General features: G+C 35.3%; 1 protein-coding gene across 28 annotated transcripts in view; it reads right to left on the bottom strand.

The window, feature by feature from the left end:
- Positions 1-21,913, bottom strand: part of ANK2 (ankyrin 2) — a 543,251-nt gene that overhangs the window by 454,016 nt on the left and 67,322 nt on the right. For all 28 annotated transcript variants that reach the window (XM_072755468.1, XM_072755436.1, XM_072755431.1 and 25 more), the window contains exon 2: positions 13,206-13,266. In XM_072755468.1, the coding sequence (XP_072611569.1) occupies positions 13,206-13,226 (21 nt within the window). In that variant the 5' untranslated portion in view covers positions 13,227-13,266. The remainder of the gene's footprint in view (positions 1-13,205; positions 13,267-21,913) is intronic.

The raw sequence follows: 21,913 nt of genomic DNA on the forward strand, positions 1-21,913 counted from the left end.
CTCAACGTGGGACTCGATTCCGGGTCTCCAGGATCACACCCTGGGCTGCAGGCGGCACTAAACCGCTGCACCACCGGGGCTGCCCCTGAATGAAATCCTAATGCCATCATAATGGTTGAAGATATTCTCATAAATAATCATTTATTTACTTATCTAGCAAACCTATAATCAAGATTTTTGTTTTTCACTTTTTTAATGTGTCAGACTTTGTGCTAGGAATGGAAAAGATGGAAGTGACTCAATCTTGACCACTAAAGAGATTATAGTCTTAGTGGAAAGTTGACACTTTTATTCTGAGTCACACTGCTACTCAAATATGCCACCAAATATGCATAGACTACAAACGTTTCATTGAAATACTTTAATAGATTAAAGGCAGAAATTTTAATTTATGCATTAGTTATTCATCAAGTCTTTATAGATCAATTTCCTCTGCTTCATAACTACAGCTTAGGTATAGAACTATAATGTACATCAGGGGCATGTGGATGACTCAGTTGGTTGAGCATCTTATCTTGATTTTGACTCAGGTCATGATCCCAGCGTCCTCTGGGACTGAGCCCCATGTCTGGCTCCACATTCAGTGCAGTCTGCTTATGATTTTCTCTCTCCCTTTCCTTACTGCCCCTACCCTGTTCTCTCTCTCTCTCTCTCTCAAAATAAAGAATATTTTTTTAAAAGAATTATAATGCATCAAAGATGATTTTGATAAATAACCCCACATTCTCCTAATTCTCCATTACTGAGGCTCACAGACCTGCTCAATGGTAAAGATGCAATAGTACATTTAGTGCATTAACCTTCAATAACCAAATTGAAGGCAAATTTTTATTACTTATATTCATAAAATATTAGGTTTAATGTTAGCCCATTTTTTCTGCAAAACCACATCAGAACACAAAAAATGCAATAGATTCATTCAACTGGTTTATTAACTCAGAAAATATGACATTTAGAATCCACAAGCTAAAAGTATTGTTTCAGCTCTAAAACAAATATATTTACTAGACAACAAGAAAAACTTTTTGGTCTTAATGAAACATGTATCAGCCGTTCTCAATGCAACATTTAAATTCAATTAAAAACATTAAAAAGTAGGAGGAAAGAAAAAATTTGCGTTTTTAAATTAGTAAGATAAGAGGCAACCATTTTACTAAGTATACTTAATAATTACACTAAGCAAAGTCACATGCCTACAAACAAAATTGCAAAGCCTAAATAATGAAAGCAAACACAAGACTGAAACCAACACAAACTGAAAAATAATTCATATGATCTTGTTACAAGTTAAAACCCCAAAATATTACTCAAGATATACTCCGTCCAATATTTTCTTTGAGAATTTTAACGTATCCTTTATTTTTTAAAAAGATTTACATATTTATTCTAAAAGAGAGAACATGCTGGGGGGGGGGGCAGAAGGAGAGAGGGAGAACTTTTCAAGCAGACTCCACTGGGCACGGAGCCCAACTCAGGACTCAATCTCACAACTCTGAGATTGTGACTTGAGCTGAAACCAAGAATTGCATGCTTAACCAACTGCACCATCCAAGCGCCCCTAACTTACCTTTTTAACAAAAGTCTTTGGAGCCTATTGCCCTAGAAGGTCTTATGTTCTCAGTAAGGATTTCATTAGACCAAGTTTGATATTTATCACTTACTTATATATCCCAATATGTTTACTGAACTCTCATCATGAGTTTTGAGACACTGAGGATCTTGAGGCTAAAAAAGCAGATAAGGTCACTGCTCCAGAGGAGCTTTCTCTAGAAAGCACACAAGGAAATGGAAAAAGCAATAATCCCTAGAGAAGAAATCAAAATCTAATTTCTGTAACTCTGTAATTCAGTAGAAATCATAAACTCATTATCTTGGGAAAATCAGAAAATATGGACCCTAAATTTAGCCACAAACTTTAGTCTAGATATATTTTCCAGTAACTATTCAGAAGAAAGCAGCAGTCATTGGGATGCAGCCCCAGAAACACCAATCATTACCGTTATTATGAGACTGCTATATTGAGCTTTCCAAACGTAGGATTCATCTTCAAATTCACGTGATCATGCCTCCCCAACAAATTCTTTTCCTCCAATGAAGGAAACATGATGTTCTTACTTCAGCTATCATTTCGAACATGAGACAGGAATTTGAATTTTAAAAATTCAGGAGTTGGATTAACTCTCCAAAGCCCCTTCCATCTCTACATTTTAGGAAACAGCAGGCACCATTCTTTCCCAAGTCTTAATACATATATGCTGTGATCTTTTCTCCCTCAGCTCACAGAAGAAAAGGTAAGCAGGTGTGGGAAGGAAAGATCAGATTTTAGTTCACATTAGATGCTTTATGCAACCATATGTAATTTTACCCTTTGCTAACTCTATAAATAACTGGATGCAATAAAGTTAAAACAAATACACATTCCGTTATTGTGTTTACAGATATCTGTGTATTCAGATACAGCTTGATTTCGTGAGTAAAATCATGAGTTTTGAAACCAGACAGGTGTAGGGTTGAAGCCTAGTCATGCCACAATTAATACGACCCAAACAATTTATATAACCATACCTACATCAATTTCCATTTCTACAGAATGGAAATAATAAAATCTACCTCAAAGTATGATGCACCTGAGGTCCTTAGCAGTAAGCACCAAAGATATCAGCTATTACTACAATAAAACATTTCCACTGAAATACGGGCTCTTGGGTTGCTCAGTCAGTTGAGCAGTCCACTCTTGATTTTGGCTCAGGTCATGATCTCAGGATCCTGGGATCAGATCAAACCCACACTGCTCAGGCACCGTGCTCTGAGTCTGCTTTAGGTTCTCTCTCTCTCCCTCTCTGCCCCTCTCCCCAGCTCTTGCACATGCACATGCACACACACATTCTCTCTCTCAAATAAGTAAATAGATCTTTAAAAAAAGAAAAGAACACAGGATAAACATCTGTGAAAAGTACTCTAATACAATAAAACATAAATGTAGAAAAAATATCTTGAAGATGCATTTATATTTAAAAAAATAACTAAATTTCATAGCAAACTGTCCTGTTTTTATAAGTTTGGATCTCTTGTCAAACTCCATTCCAATTTCTCTATGGTTTCCAAATAGACCTTTCAAGTTACTGAACAAAAATAGGTACATCTGTATAAGTTTATCATACATGTCTAACAAATTTACATATGAGGTCAATACAGATGAAGATAATAGAGGATATGAAGAGATTTTTAAAACTATTAGATAATTCAAGGTATTGACCTCATGTAGAATTCATAATCTAACTGGGGAAAATTCAAGAACAAATATTTTTCAAAATGTATTATTCAAAAGCTGATCCTAATAAAAAACTGCTTACAAATTTAGACTTCTAGAAACCATAGTATGGACCATCCACTATCCAGTTCTGTGAACTGTGTAATATTTCCCATGTTACTTTTCTAAGAATATACATTCTGTCCTTTGGGAATTCCCACTGAAAAGATAAATAGCTTTTCATGGAGGAAATTAGAGGGACAGAAAAAAGAAAATCATAATTTATACTTTTTAAAAATCATATTGATAATGTTGTGGTTTTTTTACCACAATAAAAAATATTGAATTTCCACCCAAGATTTATAGGATACATGATAAAACCAATGGCTTTTCTCTGGGGATGCTAAGACCCAGCCCCCAAGTATGGAACATTTGGTAAAAACGCACTAACTAAAATAGATCTACTGTTGGAAAGATGTTGTTCATTTCTGACTTGCTTACAAAATACCAAACATTTGTGTCTAAATTTTGAAGGCAAATATAAAAAAAGCATATTGTTGATAGGATCAGTTAATCACTCCATTGACCTGGCCCCAAATACACTCAGGCTTAGCCAAAGAGAACATTTCCAGTCAACTACAAAAACATCCACTGAGCAAAGGTAATAGAACCATATAAAATTTAATATATCTAAGAAGTCATCAGCATTTTAGCCCATGTAATTCTATGTAATCTTAATCTGTAGATGATTAATTACAACAAACTATCATACGGTTAGTTTAAAATGAGAATCCCTACCCCCTGGTTCCTTACTTTGCCTACATACCTGATATATATACTCCCTGTTTCCATCAAACCTATGAACATAAAACTTTTAAAATTGTAATATAGGGCTTCTGTAATACTTTATGTTTGCTACTACTTTGTCATTACCATTCTTCCTTTTTGTCTCTTGCTGATCAAGTTTTGTTTATGCATTAAATCTTTCAAATAGTTGATGGTCTATAAGTTTACTAAATAGTTTTATTTCTTACAGATTTCACTAAGCAGAAAATATAATAATAAAATGTGAATACTGGTCAGCTAAAGGGATATACAGATACATAGATATAGGTATAGATATATACATATACACATAATCTAGGAAGCTTAGAACAGTAGTGTAAGAGTTTATGCATGTCTATGCTATAAAAATATTTTTAAATTATCCATGTTATAGACCATATGGAATTTTAACATAGATTTACAGTAGGTGAAACTAATGGACCCAAATCAGAACTCTACATACATTGGGGATGTCGGTGGGAGAGGGGACCAATTGCTACTTTTTTCCACTCACTAACAATGGCTAATGATGTATTTTGTAACCACCACATACAATCTTTTTATCACATGGATGTTTTTGTGACTCCTTAATTTCAGTCCTTTCAGGGTAACATTTACAAATAGAAACAACATTATGGCAGTGCTACTCTCACAAAGATACTACCTTAATTCTACACTTTTTGCAAAGTCAACCAGATCTATGAGTTGGTAGCCTAACTGTCTCAATAGACCTGCTACATTTTCTAGCTTTTAGAGTTCATATTTAACAACAACAAAGAGCTAATCTTCCCTTTCTTATTTGTACTTTCAAATAATTCTCATGATAATCATATAAAATAAGCAGATCAATTTACTTTTTATTTAAGATTTTATTCATTTATTCATGAGAGACACGGGGGGGGGGGGTAGGCAGAGACACAGGCAGAGGGAGAAGCAGGCTCCAGGCAGGGAGCCCGATGTGGGACTCGAACCCAGGTCTCCAGGATCACGCCCTGGGCCAAAGGCAGGCGCTAAACCACCGAGCCACCCAGGCGTCCCTCAATTTACTTTTTGATGGTCATACAGTTAGTCAATTGCAAAGTCAGGACTAGTAGTCTTTCCACTATGCTAGTCCCTTTAAACATATATACATATTCCCTTAAATAAAAACATGAGTGTGTCTGTGTGCATGAACACAAACTCATTGAGAAAAAGAGATCCAAACATATAAAACACATTTATAAAAGTGAAAGTCTCCCTATGTCCACTCCCAGAGTTCTATTTACCAAAGATAGCCATAATTATCTGTTAGTGTCCTTCAGATATTTTCTATAGCTATGCACAGATATTTATGACAGAAATAGATTCATGCATAGCATTCTACCTCTTTTCTTTTGTCCTTTTTCTTTTGCTTACCTTGACCATCATTCCACCTCAGAAAACATAAATGTATTCATTCCAGTTAAAAAGCTCTCTACCAGCCCACTCTTAAAGTAAATGTTGTTTTTAATTTGTCTATTTTAAGCCCAAATATCTTATAATACCCCAACTGTAACTGAAAAATTTACAAAATGTGAAAATCGGGAATTTATGTTTTAATTAAATCGGTTCTCTCTACTATTTTCTGTGATTTAGTTTTTTTAATAAAATATTTAAAATATCTCTATTTGAATTTAGAACACATGGTCAAATTGCTTGTAATTGCTGTAATACTTTGTACTGAAAGACCATGTCATCACCCAATTCATTTACATGTATATAATCAAATATAAAACATATACTATATATTAATATTGATATATACAGTATATTTTCATATATGCCAATATTTTCCAGAAAATGCTCTTTGGAGATAAGCTATCTATACTCCTCTGTAGCTTGTTTTTCTGTAATGTAAATAATCTGAGTCAGTAAACAGGGTTTGTCTCATACGGATACATACTTAGAAAATTGACTGCATTGATTCGTCTCATAATGATGGAACGATAGCAGTAAGTAGCAAGAAAAATAAAAGATATTGAAATAGAATTTCCTTTTTACTTAAAAGGCAAATAACAATATAAAAGTCTTCAAATTAGGGATCCCTGGGTGGCGCAGCGGTTTGGCGCCTGCCTTTGGCCCAGGGCGCGATCCTGGAGACCTGGGATCGAGTCCCACGTCGGGCTCCCGGTGCATGGAGCCTGCTTCTCCCTCTGCCTGTGTCTCTGCCTCTCTCTCTCTCTCTCTGACTGTCATAAATAAATAAAAATTTTAAAAAAAAAAATTTTTAAAAAAAAAGTCTTCAAATTATAAAGCATATGGCTCAGGCTTCTGTCAATTATGATAAATTATTTTGGGAGCAAAAACGGGTATTAAAAACACTTTTGAAAAAGGCTAAATATGGGTTTTTCTTTCAACATTTTTAAAATGTTGCTTCTAAAATCTCTTAGCAATTGATTGTCTTCCAAATATTACCCTCTTTCTAAGGTAAAAAAGACAAAAGATAATTAGTTCCTCTGGAAGTCTCCATGTTTGCTTGATTGTTCTGAGTAGAAATATGCATATTTGCAGATCTGCCAAGTTCAACCCATTTTGCTGGAGAATTCCCAGTGCATTGGATTTTTGCCAAAAAACTAAGCTTGGTTATTGAAAGTTCCTTTTTATCCATCTGCAAAATTTCACTCTTTTCCCTCTGCTGGTGGTCACAGACACTCTTTAGAGATATTAAGTTTAGACATGCAATGAAACACACATTTGTTCCCGTTAAGCTTTACAACAATGAATACTTCAGTACCTCCTTATTATAAGTATTTTACTTTAGAGCAGCTCTCAGTAACTGGAGTTCACCATTCCCTGTGGAGCTGAATAAAGCTTTTCTGTGATAGGCTCTTCCTATAAGATTTGCAACTCTTACCATTATTTGAAGAGTTCAGAAGCACTTATAAAAGCTGTAAGCATTTTACAATGTTTTCTTTGCACCACTGAACAGCCCCAGCTGATGAAAGCAAAATGAAAAGGGCCAGATGCATGCTGAGAAGGGCATGCTCTTTTCTGCGAGATCAGTTTTCTCAGCTTTAGTTCACTGATCGGGGTAAGGTCCTGCTTTCCTCTTATGCTCTGCCTGTAAGCATGTGGCCTCAGACACTGGAGATTGATGTGAGTCATATAAGTTTGTGGAAAAAAAGAAGTCCCTCTGACTTTACCAAGAAGAACATGCTTACTCTATCCTTATTTGTTGAAAAATTTTAAACACTAAGACATGGTTGACAACAAAAATTAACATAAATTTTACTGTTGTGCCTCTGGTTAATTATGTGACCAATATAGTAACTGTAATAAGGAGTTACTAGCATTACTGGAATTACAATTAATTTATACAAATTAAATGGAGGAATTATGGGAGCAGCAGGCAAATTCTGCTTTGAAAAAAGTAAGTAATCAATTAGGTTATTAGAGCTTTGTTCACTTTGTCAGATACCAATCTTTTCTGCATGGTCTCTGTTGTACATAGACTGACCACAGAGAGAAGGAATGGTTCCAGTTGTGGTACAGAAAATTTGTCACAGAGTGAACACTTTATCCCCCAAATTAAGTTATTTTCTTAGTACCTTAGTAGTATGTAGAAACATTAGTAGTACTTTGGTTTTCTGAGTCTTCATTTTCTCCTTTTTTCACAATGAGGATGAAAAAGGGATTTTTATGCCACCTATAAACAGCTTCAACCAAAACCAAAACACAACAAAAGAGGAAACAGGATGAAACCAAAAAAGATTCTTTTCTCTGGTCACAAGAACTGGAAGTCAAATACAATTACAGTAATGTAATGATCTATTAAACTGAGCTGAGAAGGAGAGACTAGAAAGCTCCCATTTTGATTTGATTGGTTGGTAAGACTAAAATGAATTAAGATGAGCAAATGTAATTCTATCATTCTCTCAATTATATATGTTCTTCATGAAAAAATACCCCAGAAAATACAGAGCTTGAGAGTTTGGAGTTATCTAAATGTAAACAAATTGTGTTATAATCATTGATCAGAACAAAGGACCAATATTCCATCACCATAGGAAATGTTTCAAATATTACATACGATTTACATGAAAAGATAAATTGGCACCACTCAAAGTATAAAAATGTTGACATCACAGGCAAACAAAAATCATATATTATCAATAATCATGTCAATGCAGGATATTCTATTCCCTAATACCTGAAAAGATTAGTCTCTGCTATTTTCTCCCAGTAGCCCTACATATTTAAGTTTGATTTTACTTTTTTTTATTTGTTTGTTTGTCTGTTTGTTTTAATGTAAGTAACCCCTACATCCAACCTGGGGCTTGAGCTCATGACCCTGAGATCCTGAGTTGCATGCTCTTCTTACTGAGCCAGCCAGGCATCCTTTTTTAAAGTTTTTTATTATTATCATTTTTTAGGTGCTACATATTTAAACAAGTCTTTAAAAATGTAAAAACTCAAGACTGTAAATATTGTATTTGGCTCATATGATGTCATATTTAACGCTTTTAATTATTCTCATTTCCTTTTGTTACTTGCTTATCTATAACTAGAACAAGATTTCACGTACCAGTAGATAAAGATTCTAATTTATGATTTAAGAATATACATCTGAATAGAAGATGTCAGGGACATAATCCAGAACTGAGCTCCTTCTCATTCCCCAAGAAATGAATCTTGTAATGAAAGGATAACAGGTGGGACTTCCAAAGTCAGGGACACCACAGGTTGTTTTCAACCAGCCAGAGCTCATCCCATTGATCTCTATATTAAAAGCTCTTGTTGGCATAGGCCCCACATAGCCTGAGTCCTACAGAGATGGTCCTCTAATCACCACAGGTATTTAGAGGGAGGGCTTTGTGGAGGCAATTAATAAGGTAGTAGGTTTTAAGGATACAAATCTTCATTGTACTCTCAGAGCCACTTCTTTCTCAGTGAAACACTGGAAGTATTTAACTTCTTGGATAGCACTCTCTGGCATGGAGGACTAAACTTCTCCTTGCTATCTCTAACAGTTTTGAACTTTCCCTTCAAAACTTCAGAAATCCCAGCTGGCTGTTGGGTCTGACTTCACTAGGCCACTTCGGTCCTAAAATTAAATGATCCAGCTAAATTTTGGTTCCATCACATTTGCTGGTAATTTACTGTGCAAATTGGACAAGTTATTTAACTTCCATGAGTCTCCCTTTCATCAAATAGAAAACCAAGTCATAATACCAATTTCATTGCATTGGAATAACACATCTATTAAGACTATTAAAAATAACAACTATTAAAAATAACACAAATAAGTTATTCAATATTGTATGTGTCATGCATCATATGTTTAGTACTGTTCCCTGTTAGTTTTATTAGTCTGTCTTTATAACTCTGTTAGCAAGTTCTACATACTCCAATTTAGCCTTTGTTTGACCATTCCCTGTATCTATCTTATCCATGTTCTAGTTTTCCAACTAGACAAGATACTATTATTTTCTGGAAAACATTCTATTCCATGTCTGTAAATACCATCAGCCCTAGGCAAAGTCATACCCTATAAGAGTACCATCTTGGTAACTTACACTCTCATGGTGGCTCAAGATCAAAGCAGCTAAATCCTCTCTACCATAATCACATGTTTACCATTTTAGGACAATAAAGAACAGTTCTATTCATGAGCTTAGTCAAGGGCTTCCCATTTACAAACTTTGATCACCCCAACCAGTAGATTTAATTAAATGCAGTGCCTGATTTTTTTCAACCCCAGATTTGTAACAGATTTAGCAATGGTTTTTATGGAGATTTTTAGCCAAAATCAGTATCTATTATCACTAAAATTACCAAAATAAGATAATTATACAATTTGGGTCAAAGTAGACAGTAACCTGCTTATTTTATTAAAGAGACAAAAAGTTATCTTCAAACTTATATTAAAATCTTATATTTTGATGTAACTCACTATAGCTGTGATCATCTAGAATTTTAATTTTCAATGTTCCATGGAGGTTCACTGGTGATGTCTCAGAAGACCTATCTGAAAGTGAGATGAGGAGAGGGGAAAGGAGGTGGCGAGAGTAGGTGGGTCCCAGGTCTTCCATGCCTACTGGAACCAGAGCAGTTCTCTTTTAATCTTTGTTCACACCAAATTTTAATTTTCAAAGTGGTTTTGCAGCTAAAAAAAATTTGAAAGTTCCTTAACTAGAAGATGTCTTCAGTCTAATAAAGAGCTGTGCCCTCAAGTAAACACTCTTAAAAATCAAAATGGAAAACGGAATTTAGAGTTTCTAGTGAAATGTTAAAATTAACATTCTTATAATTCAAAGTCAACAAACTGAAGTTCTTCATCTTCTGGGCCTGTTTAACACTTCCACAGCCTAACTGAATTGTCCATAGGATATTCACCAAAACAGGAAGGATATGCCAAGCTAATGAGCCTGAGTAGGGACAGTAGGCTCTCTTCTGTCATGGCAAACAGGACACAAGCTTTGGAATTAAAAAAAAAAAAAAGTAATCTTTTCATCAAAGTCAAATACTGTTCTGAAATTTTGCCATGCAAATACTATCATTAGGAGACACACACTAAAAATGAGGACCTGAAAAAAGAATAGTCACTGTCTTTCTTATTCCTTTCCCTGAAGCAGAATACCTCTGATTTTTTAAAAGTAATATTCATACTTTCATACAGTAATACAGTAATTCATACTTTCATACAGTAATTCATAATATCACTGAAAGTAATATTCATACAGTTAGTACATTTATAAATATGTATAATATATATTCATGAAAATTAAGGAAAAAGACCACACTTAAATGAATGTCCTTAAATATTGTTCCATCTTAATTCAACAGAAGAAAGTCATTATTTACTAGGTTGAAATAAGTCCTACTACCTAACACTTGTCATAATCTACAATGGTTGACTGAAAGTTGAAAAGCTTACAAACTGGAAGCTTAAGACCACTGGCAAAATTCAGAGAATCTGATGACACTACAATTCCAAGTCATTGATACCAGCCTACTCTAATAACACAGACCCTAATGCAACTTTCCCTCTCCCTTTCTATTCTTTATAAACACTATTTCAAATTTTTCTCCTTTCCCCAAATCCTTACTAACTACTCTAGCCATACCTTCTTCATGGAGAAAATAGAGATCATTGTTGATACCCCCTAACCTTCCTTTAATGAGTTGGTGAGCCCGTCTGTATCTATACACACACTACTGTCATTGCCTTAGTTATGTTGAGGCAGGTATCTTCCCATCAGTTATGTCTTTTTTTTTTCCATCAGTTATGTCTAATCCTTTTTCCTGCCCTGCCTACATCATCCCTTCCTTCATTCTCAAGAAACCCATATTTAAGTCCCTCCCCTTCTTCTACATTGTCCCCATTAACATTTAAACATGTCAAGACTCTCTCGTCCCAACATCCCTCTCCAGCTACTGGATTCTCTCCACTTTTATTCACAGACAAAATTTTTAAAGAACTATTATTTTTGCTAACTCCATCTCCTTGACTCCTATTTATTCCTCAACCCACCTCCAATCTGGTCTCTGCCCCTACCAATCTACCACAACTTCCCTTGCCAAGTCACTAAGAGCATTTACGTGGAAAAATCTAATGGGTTTATTGAAGTCTTCATCTTTCTTGATCTGTCAGCAACATTTGACTCTCCTGTGAACAGATTAGTCTCACCTTTCTTTCAAGTATTGGAATTAGTCCTCAGTCTTTATCAAACTATAATCTCTACAAAAGTGGCCTCATTGGTTCCGAGTCTTAGTTACCAACCATGAGAAAATGACTCTCAAAATCTATCACAGATCTCTCTTCCGAGTTTCTGAGACTCATCTATCCAACTGCTGACTTAGCATTTATACATGGAGGTCTCACTGATAATTCAAGTGAAGCAAATTAAATTATATAATATATTAAATTAATCATAACATATTAATATCATAAAACAAGGTAATATCTGCCCATCCTAAAAATAGCCCAAACTGATCAGTGCTCTCCTCTTATCAGTATTAATAAAATTCCCTGATTCTCATTTGACACTCAAAAAAACAGCCACAAAGTAGAGAAAATTTAGGCCAATTAAATGATCACCATTAAAAGAGTATAAACTTTTTGGTATAAAATTATTTCCCCAACTTTTTTTCAAACTTCTCTTCAAATTAAACCTCTTCAGTGGCACCTGTCTGAGATCTGTAAGACCCTTCAGAACATTTCTAAGCAAAATAAGAAATCTTTTTAAAATTCTGATCTTAAAATAAGTTAAGTTGATTTCTCCTCTCTTGATATTCTCATATATCTTCTGTTCATTGAAATGAATTGTTAATTTAGTATGAAGGGACAATACACGCTTCATTGCATCTAAATATCACAGATCTTTTGCATGACTGCCAATGTTAAAGACATCACACAGCTCATCTAACAGTTCATAATGCAATTGTTTCCCCTGTAACAAGACATGATGATTTCTACAGCATTTTAAATGTTTTTGTCTAGAAAAGAGATTCTTCTATACCAGATTTATGACTTAAAAAATCAGATTTCCACAAATTATGCATGTGATAGATAACCAAGACTAAGAATTTTTATATTCTATTATTTCCCTAAGTATAGTATTTCCTTCTTCCCTCTTTCCATTTTATTTATTTATTTATTTATTTATTTATTTATTTATTTATTTGCAGAAATAGATCTGGAGAATTCTCCACTATGATCTAATCTATTTAAATTATCCAGAATCAAATTGCTTTACTGATGAGCTTAAAGCAATCAATTTTATGAGCAATTCTGGAGATAATGTTTTGATCACAGAGAAGAAACAATAAGCCCTTAGAGATAATAGATGACTATGATGCAGACATCCCAATATGTTCATTGTTTCTATGGCATCAAACTTTGCCCCCACCTCCCTCTTTCTACCAGTGAATATGTGGACATAATGATCAATTTATTTATCTTTCCACTCTCAAATAATACTGACAATAATCTCCTAGACTACAGAAAAAAGTCATATATTACATTTCTCATAATTAAAATATTGTTAAAGCCATAACATCTTTAAATCTGTTTACATTAAAAAATATTTTTGCCAAAATTGTATTCAGTTACAAGCTTTGTGTCTTTTATAGGATTCCTTTTACAGTAATATTAAAATACCAAAAGTACCTTTTGCAACATGGCTGTCATTTGAAATATCAGTTCTTCATGTCCCTGTTGAGTTACTTACCTAAAAGAACAAAGAAAAGAAACATAAGTTTGAAATCATTTTAATTTGTCATTAAGAAAAATTTTTCCATTTCTAATTAATTAGGTTTGTAGTAGACATTAATTAATTACTTTATAAGAAAACTCACTTTATTATAAATGCAAAAGAGCAAAACAAAAATATGTAACTATTTCAAGAGCTCAGAAAAGTAGACAAAACAAAATAGATGAAAAGATAGAAAATAGCATATATAAGAGGAACAGATTTGAGAAATTATGAAAATGTACATCTAACCATAAGGAACTTTAAGCAACATTAGTAGATTTGACATGGTCAAGATAATTGTGAACAAAAAAAAACTCTTGCATTCATAATTGAAACCTGTCTCTATTGGCTCAAATTTAGTATGCCAAACAACACTTTGGTCATATTCTATTTTATTTTATTTATTTATTGGAGAGAGAGACAGAGAGAGCATGAGTGGAAGGAGGGGCAGAGAGAAAGGGACAAGCAGACTCTTCGCTGAGTGGGGGACTATAAGTGGGGTGGGGATCTGAGGATCCTGAGATGATGACCTGAGCCAAAGTCAGTTGCTTAAACTGAGCCACCCAGGCACCCCATTGGTCAAATTCTATATAAAGTTTACATAACCTATACTAAAACTTTTATTGTGAGCATATTACAAAAACAGTAAAAGAACTTTAGGAACAACAAAAATCATTCTAATTCTACTCTCTAAATTCAGCATTGTTCTTATTTACTCATGTTCTTTTTCCTGTACATCTATGAATATGAATATGTACTCAGTTAAATAGATGAATATAATCCTAGCATGAATATAAGTATGTATCCTTCAAAGCTAGCATATCCAACACACTATAAATACAGAATTTTGTAATTTTTTAACTTATTATTATTTATAATTATTTTTCCATGTCACTGCCTAGTGTTCATGCATGTTATGTTTTTTAAGATGTTATTTATTTATTTATTTACTTATTTATTTATTTATTCATGACAGACCCAGAGAGAGAGGCAGAGACATAGGCAGAGGGAGAAGCAGTCTCCCTCTGGGAAGCCTGATGCAGGACTCAATCCCAGTATCCTGGGATAACACCCTGAGCTGACACTCACCCAGGTGCCCTGCTCCCATGCATGTCATTTTAATGTCTGCAAATTTACCCACCCATTACCTTTTTAATGACATTCAAATTATTGCCAAAATAATTTTTTTAAGATTTTATATATTTATTCATGAAAGACAGAGAGAGAGAGGGAGAGAGAGGCAGAGGACAGACAGAGTGAGAAGGCTCTCCGCAGGGAGCCCCATGTGGGACTCATCAGGGTCAGAGTCAGGGTCAGGACCGGGATCACGCCCTGAGCCAAAGGCAGACGCTCAAACCACTGAGCCACCCAGGCATCCCAATTGCCAAATTTCTATAAAATATAATTTAACTATGAGTGTGTATTGTGTGTGTTCGTGGGTATGTGTGCGTGTATCCCTCTTTCATCTCTTTTCAGCTCCATTCATCTTTACTCCTAATTTTTACTGATTTATGTGTGTTCCTATATCTGGTAGGATATATTCTTCTTTGTTGCTCTTTTTTCTTTTTTCTCCAGAACAAACTTTATTTTTAAGATTTATTTATTTGTTTGTTTGTTTGTTTGTTTATGAAAGACACACACAGAGAGAGAGAGAGAGAGAGAGGCAGAAACACAGGCAGTGAGAGAAGCAGGTTCCATGTAGGGAGCCCAACGTGGGACTCAATCCTGGGTCTCCAGGGTCATGCCCTGGGCGGAAGGGAGGAGCTCAACCATTGAGCCACCTAGGTGTCCCGAGAACAAACTTGTAGATTCATGCCTATGTGTTTTCCAATTAAAGCTTGGTATCAATTTGTTGAGTTTAATTCCTTAAAGTCCACCAGACTTAATAGAAGTGCATTTGGTCTATAAATAGATGACATGAATTGACAGCTCCAACAATTGTTTATCATCTCATCCAACTCTTATTCACATCTTTCTTTTCATCTCCCAAAAAAGCATTCCAGTTTTCTTTGTATAGTCGATTCACACCCTTTTCTAAGCTCATTATGAAGTATTTAATTCTTTTTCTTACCATTGTCAACAGGATCTTCTTTCTTGTTGCATTTTCTCTCTGATACACACAAATCTTATTAATCCTTACTCTTATTTTGTATTTATTCTCTTTAGAGTTTATAAACTCTTTAAAGTTTTTGACATTTCTCTGATTACATAACAATTTTTAAAAGCTATTGGAAAATGCACCAATTTTTCCCAAGTATCCCTATGATACAAGTTAATATAATGAGGCAGATAAACTATGATATGCAGAACAATCTGGAGTCCATGGCAGTGAGGATGATTAAGATGACTTCCTGAGCCACGTTTCAAAAGGAGGCTTTGGTCACACATAATATTCAAGTATTTTAAGTATTTTATACCTTAGCTTGTATAAAATCAACCTAAACAGCTTCCTTGAACAGATTTTCAGAGAGAATTTACTACACAATTTTATTCTTTGGCTTTTCTCAGAAAGTTATTTTAAGTGTGTTTGTGCTTTATGGGAGAAAAGGTCAAAGGATGTGAACTGCAGTTTAACAGTAAGAGCCTGGCTTTGGAATCTTATTGGCCTGGCTTCAAGGCCTAACTCTACCACTTGCTAACTACGGTCCTGTGAAAACTGCATAAACTCTGAGCCTCCACTCGTGTAATGAAATGAGGTTACTTGGAGGATTAGAGATGCTCCTGGCATAAATTTGGCACTCCAAAGGTGGTATTTGAGAAAAGGCTATGTCTTGACTTCATTCTAAGCATTTTACATACATGTATTCATTTAGTCTCACAATAGCCATATGAAATATTATGCACACTGAGTCTATGAGGAATGGGTTCAGAGTCTATACTGAACAAGTTTACAAATGATCAATGCTGATCTGGATTCTAGCCATTGTCTCCCTAATGCTAAGTCAGTGTTCTCTCCATTTGTAACATCCTGTCTTCTGTTTTCATTCTTTTTCCCCACTAAGATCCAGCTTTTCATAATATTCTAAAGATCTCCTTTTAATTTGTAATAATTGGAAAAGAGTCTTTACAAATTTACTTTAAAATCCAGTGAATAATGTCGTAATCTTGAAACTGTCATTAAAAATCATCTAATCCATATGATTCAAAATATCTCTTCCATCATCATCACTACTTCCTTTCACTCATCCTACAACCATACCAAATTTCTTGATATTCCTCTCTACATACATGCAAAATTTGATCTCATTTCCCCTGTCTCTATGCTTTATTTCAACATAATTCGTTTAAGACTTTTATTACAAAAAAATAAAATAACAACTGCTTGTGCTGGTTATTTTCTAGGCACCATTGAACTTCAATCTGTTTATGTCTTTTCTCTCTGCCTTGCTTGCTCTTGTCCTGTGAAGTTGACCTCTACAGACTGTGTTATTCAAGCTTTATTAACCACTGGCTCCTATTTTGGTTTGGCCACTGGGATGCACCAGCAAGAGATCTCAAAGTGGGACAGGAGAGACACCGATATACATTTCCTTCTTATTCTCTCCTTGCTTTCACATTCTGGCAACGGCTGTATCCTTCTAGCACTATGGCTTCCATCAGATGGCCCCTTTTCTGCACACTAGTAACACAGTTTCCTCAACTTCAGTCCTTCAGGTTTAGCCTAACAGTGATGATGGCTGTCCTGTGGCCTCTTACCACCCCTTTTTGTTCCCTAAACTATCTCACTTCTCTTTACTATTTTTTGTAAAGGTTTAGTTCTTTTATTTAAGATTTTATTTATTTACATATAGGCATGTAAAGAGAAAGATACTCTTAAAATAATCAAGCTTAAGAAGAATCACATTACTTCCAAAATTGCTTTACGTACATACATGTTGTTACTACCTGAAAAATTATATAATACTGTTTTGGAATTTCCTTTTTTTTTTTTTTTTTGTCTTTATGGACCTTGGTCATGCTACTATATACAATCTCACCTCATCTTTTTATTTTTTTAAGATTTTATTTATTTATTCATGAGAGACACACTGAGAGAGAGACAGAGACAGAGACAGAGACACAGGCAGAGGGAGAAGCAGGCTACAAACAGGGAGCCTGACATGGGACTCCATCCAGGGTCTCCAAGGTCACACCCTGGGCTGAAGGTGGCGCTAAACCGCTGAGCCACCCGGGCTGCCCCTCACTTCATCTTTTTAAAAATATTTCCTGGGATCCCTGGGTGGCACAGCAGTTTAGCGCCTGCCTTTGGCCCAGGGCGCGATCCTGGAGACCTGGGATCAAATCCCTCTCTGTGTGACTATCATGAATAAATGAATAAAATCTTAAAAAAAAAAAAAAAGAAAAGAATATTAAAAATATTTTCTTAGCCTTACAGCAAATATGCATGCACCATATATTCAATCAAAGAAAGGGCCTTCTTTTCATTATGTAATTTCCAAAATTAGTTTTAAAATTTCTTAGTTTTAATTTGTATTTCCAAAGGTCGCATTCATAATTTCATATAATAGTAATTATATGAAAGAAATTTAAGGGATGATATTTATTTTCATAGTCAGTCTAAAATCCATACAAAAGCATTTGCTGAAACTGCAGACCAAGTTATGTTAAGATGGATAAGCATCTCCCATATTACAGTTAAACTGCATGAAAAAAACAAAAACAAAAACAAAAAAAACTATGAGATGAGAGATGCCTGTGTCCCATCATTTCTTCTTTAACTACCATTTACTAAAATCTGCAATATGTCAGAAGCTGCATTAGCCCTCTCTCTATATATATTACCTACTTATTCTTTACGACATGTAAGACAGAAATTACTAAGTCCCCAGATGAGAAAACTAATCATAAACATTAAGTAACTTGCCCAGGCTTCATGTTACAGCCAGTATCTATCCATCTCCAAATCTTCTTTTCACTATATCCTTTGGCCTCCTTTAAGAGACTTGTTTACTTACTTTTTACCTATATATCAGGAGATTTGACAGCTTTTTCATACCAAAATCATGTTATATTAAGTTCTGTTAAATGCTTATCATATTTTATCACAATATCATATTTTCATGAGATGTGATTTAGCCTATGACATCAGTAAGCCATTAAAATACTGTAATGGAGGTGCCTGGGTGTCTCAGTGGTTGAGCGTCTGCCTTTGGTTCAGGTCGTGACCCCAGGATTCAGGGATTGAGTCCTGCATTGGGCTCCCTGCTCAGTGGGGAACCTGCTTCTTTCTCTTCCTCTGCCCCTCCCTCTGCTTGTACACTCGCTCTCGCTCGCTCACGTGCTCTCTCTCTGTCAAATAAATACAATCTTAAAAAAAAAAAAAAAGATTTTAAGTAATCTCTACACCCAACTTATAACCCAGGATCAAGAGCCTCATGCTCTACCAACTAAGTCACCCAGGTGCCCCTCACCAGTATAATTTTTAAAGACTTTACAGATTTCTCAAATTCTCAAAGGTGATCCTTCTGTATATTAAAGTTTAAGAAATATGACAAGAACCACTGCCTTATTTCAGTGGGCCTCAGACCAGCAGATATCAGCATCACTTAAGAACTTGTTAGAGATGTGAATGTTTAAACCCCACCTCAGACCTTCTGATTTAGAAATTCTGAGAATGGGGAAATAATTTGTGTTTTAGCAAGCCTTCCAGGTGATTCTGATGTAAGTGAAAAGTTTGAGGAGAATTGCCCTATGTGAAGCAATTTCCCGGATCCTTTGTACTATTTGCATTCTCTCACTTACGGCCTATTCTAGAGCCATTACAGAGCCAGGCATGTTGCTCTTCATCTTCCCAGGAGGCTCCTTGAATACTTAATAACAGGACCCTGGCACATACAGTGTTCAAAGTCCACCCTTTCTCCTTCCCTGGCCTATCTTATTTGATATACCCTATGTCTAGATTAAAAAGTTAGAGTTAGGGAGCACCTGAGTGGCTCAAGTGGGTTAAGCATCTGACTCTTGATTTCAGCTCAGGTCATGATCTCAGGGTCGAGATCCAGGCCCCCTTCAGGCTCCAGACTCAGCATGGAGTCTGTTGAGATTCTCTCCTTCTCCCTCTGACCCTCCCCCTTGTTTGCTAGCACATGTGGTGCTCTCTCTCTCTCTCTCTCTCTCTCTCAAATAAATAGATAAAATCTTAAAAAAAAAAAAAAAAGAAAAGAAAGGTTAGAGTTTCAAGAGATGCACTGCTCACATTCACACAACCTTACTAGGAGCTACCAAAATTGTAAACAAGTATTCAGAAATTTAAATCAGAATAATTTAAAATTCCCTTAAAATTGTATATGTAACCAGAGAGATCAAATATTTAGCATAATACTCTTTTGAAAAAGTCTTCCCATATTTCACTTTGTATGTGTGAATCACCCTTTCTGTGTCTTAGTACCAATTTAGAAAGTACAACTTTTAAGAATTCATAAGAGACATCCATAGAAAAGACCAATCAGATTGAAAGAAGAACATTGCCTCCAGGTGTCAAAAGAAAAAACAAAGTTCACAAAAACCTTGCCCAATTAAAGTCCAAGGCAAATAGGCAATAACATCACAGAATATTAATTGTGGACCAAATTGCTTTTCAGCTCTTATATTAGCAAATTCACTAACAAGGACCTGATTCAACATCTCACACAACAATGCAGAACATAACAGGAAAATCAGTATTGCGCACTGCCTGCTGAGCAAAGTGTTCCATCTGACATTTAGAACTGGTTGCACTCAACTACTTTTAATTTTAGTCCCAATTTCAAGAGACTGCCAAAGACACTGAGCTACCGCATGAGGTCCTTGCTTCCAGCTCCTGTTGGGCTGTCCGGTTGAGCCTTTGAATAGTTTGAGCTCCACTGACAGGACACACATTATTTCCTTTTGAAACTGAGATCGAGTTCTTAAGCCTTTGCATACAGGTTTAATTCTTCTCCAAGAGAATTGAGAGCAATTTAAGTCCTCTCTTCTTCACTGTGAGCCTGTAACCCTCCCCCTTTAATGATGCAATGTCTTGTGTTTAGCTAGGTTTAAAATGCTCTTTCTTGGCCCCCCTCGGATCCACAATTCAATTGGATTCTCCTGGCTCCGACTATGAATAGCTTTCCTTAGTGAAATATATCATGCCTCTTAATTGTCTTCTTTCAAGGCAAAGGATTTTGCTTTGAGGTTGGCAAGGAAAAAACACTGAAAACCATTTGGAACAAATAAAATATTAACTAGACAGATACTCTTAGCATCAGATTCACAAACATCTCTTTTTTTTCCCTAAACTTAATAAAACACCCATATGAAAATACCCACTAATTTCAATCACATTTTCCACTAATTTTAACAACTACTTAAATAGAATAGTAAGTACAGTTGCTTTCCCACATGATCTAGGCATCTTCTGGAATGTATGTTTCCATTCCTACCTTATAGTTGTCCAGTCTCAAATGACTACTAAAAACCATAGCTGAACAACTGGATGAATATTTAGGTGACTGTGCAGGAACCCCAGGAGCTAAAAGTGGTAGGTCTGAAATCTGAAAAACAACACCTCACAAAACAACATATAGTATCAACAGTGTACAAGGCTCTATTTATTTTAAAGATTTTATTTATTTATTCATGAGAGACACAGGGAGAGAGAGAGAGAGGCAGAGACATAGGCAAAGGGAGAAGCAGGCTCCATGCAGGGAGCCCGATGTGGGACTCGATCCTGGGACTCCAGGATCACGCCCTGGGCGGAAGGCAGGCACTAAACTGCTAAGCCTGGGATCCCCACAAGGCATTACTTAAATGCCTTCTCATCTAGTTGGAGATGACATAACTAGACAAAAATATAATTAAATTAATTATTATATAATTAATTAAATATAATTAATAATAACCTATCACTTCTAGTATTTCCAAAGTATCAAAAATTGGATTGACTAATTTACATAATCTCAATTATTATTTTAAATAACCCCATGAAAATCATCCTATATTTACATTCCATAGACAAGGAAAGTGAAACTCTATGAAGTAAAGGGACTTGCCCAAGACCATATTGCTAATAAGTGGCTGGACTGAGTCAAATCCAGGGCTTCCTGATTTATAAAACCTAGGTCTTAGCCACTAGTGGTTTTATAAACCAAGGCAATGTAAACTAAGTGTCATATTGGTGGCATTAAATGGCTTGGTGGTATGTAATCTTTTTTTTTTTTTTTTTTTTTTTTTTTTTAGATTTTATTCATTTATTCATGAGAAACACAGAGAGAGGCAGAGACAGGAGAGGCAGGCTCCATGCAAGGAGCCCAACATGGGACTCGATTCTGGGACTCTGGGATCACGCCCTGAGCCAAAGGCAGATGTTCAATCACTGAGCCACCCAGGCGCCCCAGTGGTACGTAATTTTACAGAGGTGATGAAAACTACGCTGAGTTAAAACGAAAGAATAGAAAAGAAAATTGGAAGAAAAGAGAAGGAAGCAAAGACAAAGACCCAAAGGAAAATGTACTAAGTTAATATTGGCCTAAGTAAAGATACAATGCAAGATCACTCAAGGCAAGTTCAAGACTTCAGTCTAGTTATAGTAGACTTAACAAAAAGATAAAATTGAAAGTGTAAGTTAGGGGGGACGCCTGGGTAGTTCAGTGGTTGAGCATCTGCCTTT

The sequence above is a fragment of the Vulpes vulpes genome, chromosome 4 (assembly GCF_048418805.1).
Source record: "Vulpes vulpes isolate BD-2025 chromosome 4, VulVul3, whole genome shotgun sequence".
Lineage (NCBI taxonomy): Eukaryota > Metazoa > Chordata > Mammalia > Carnivora > Canidae > Vulpes > Vulpes vulpes.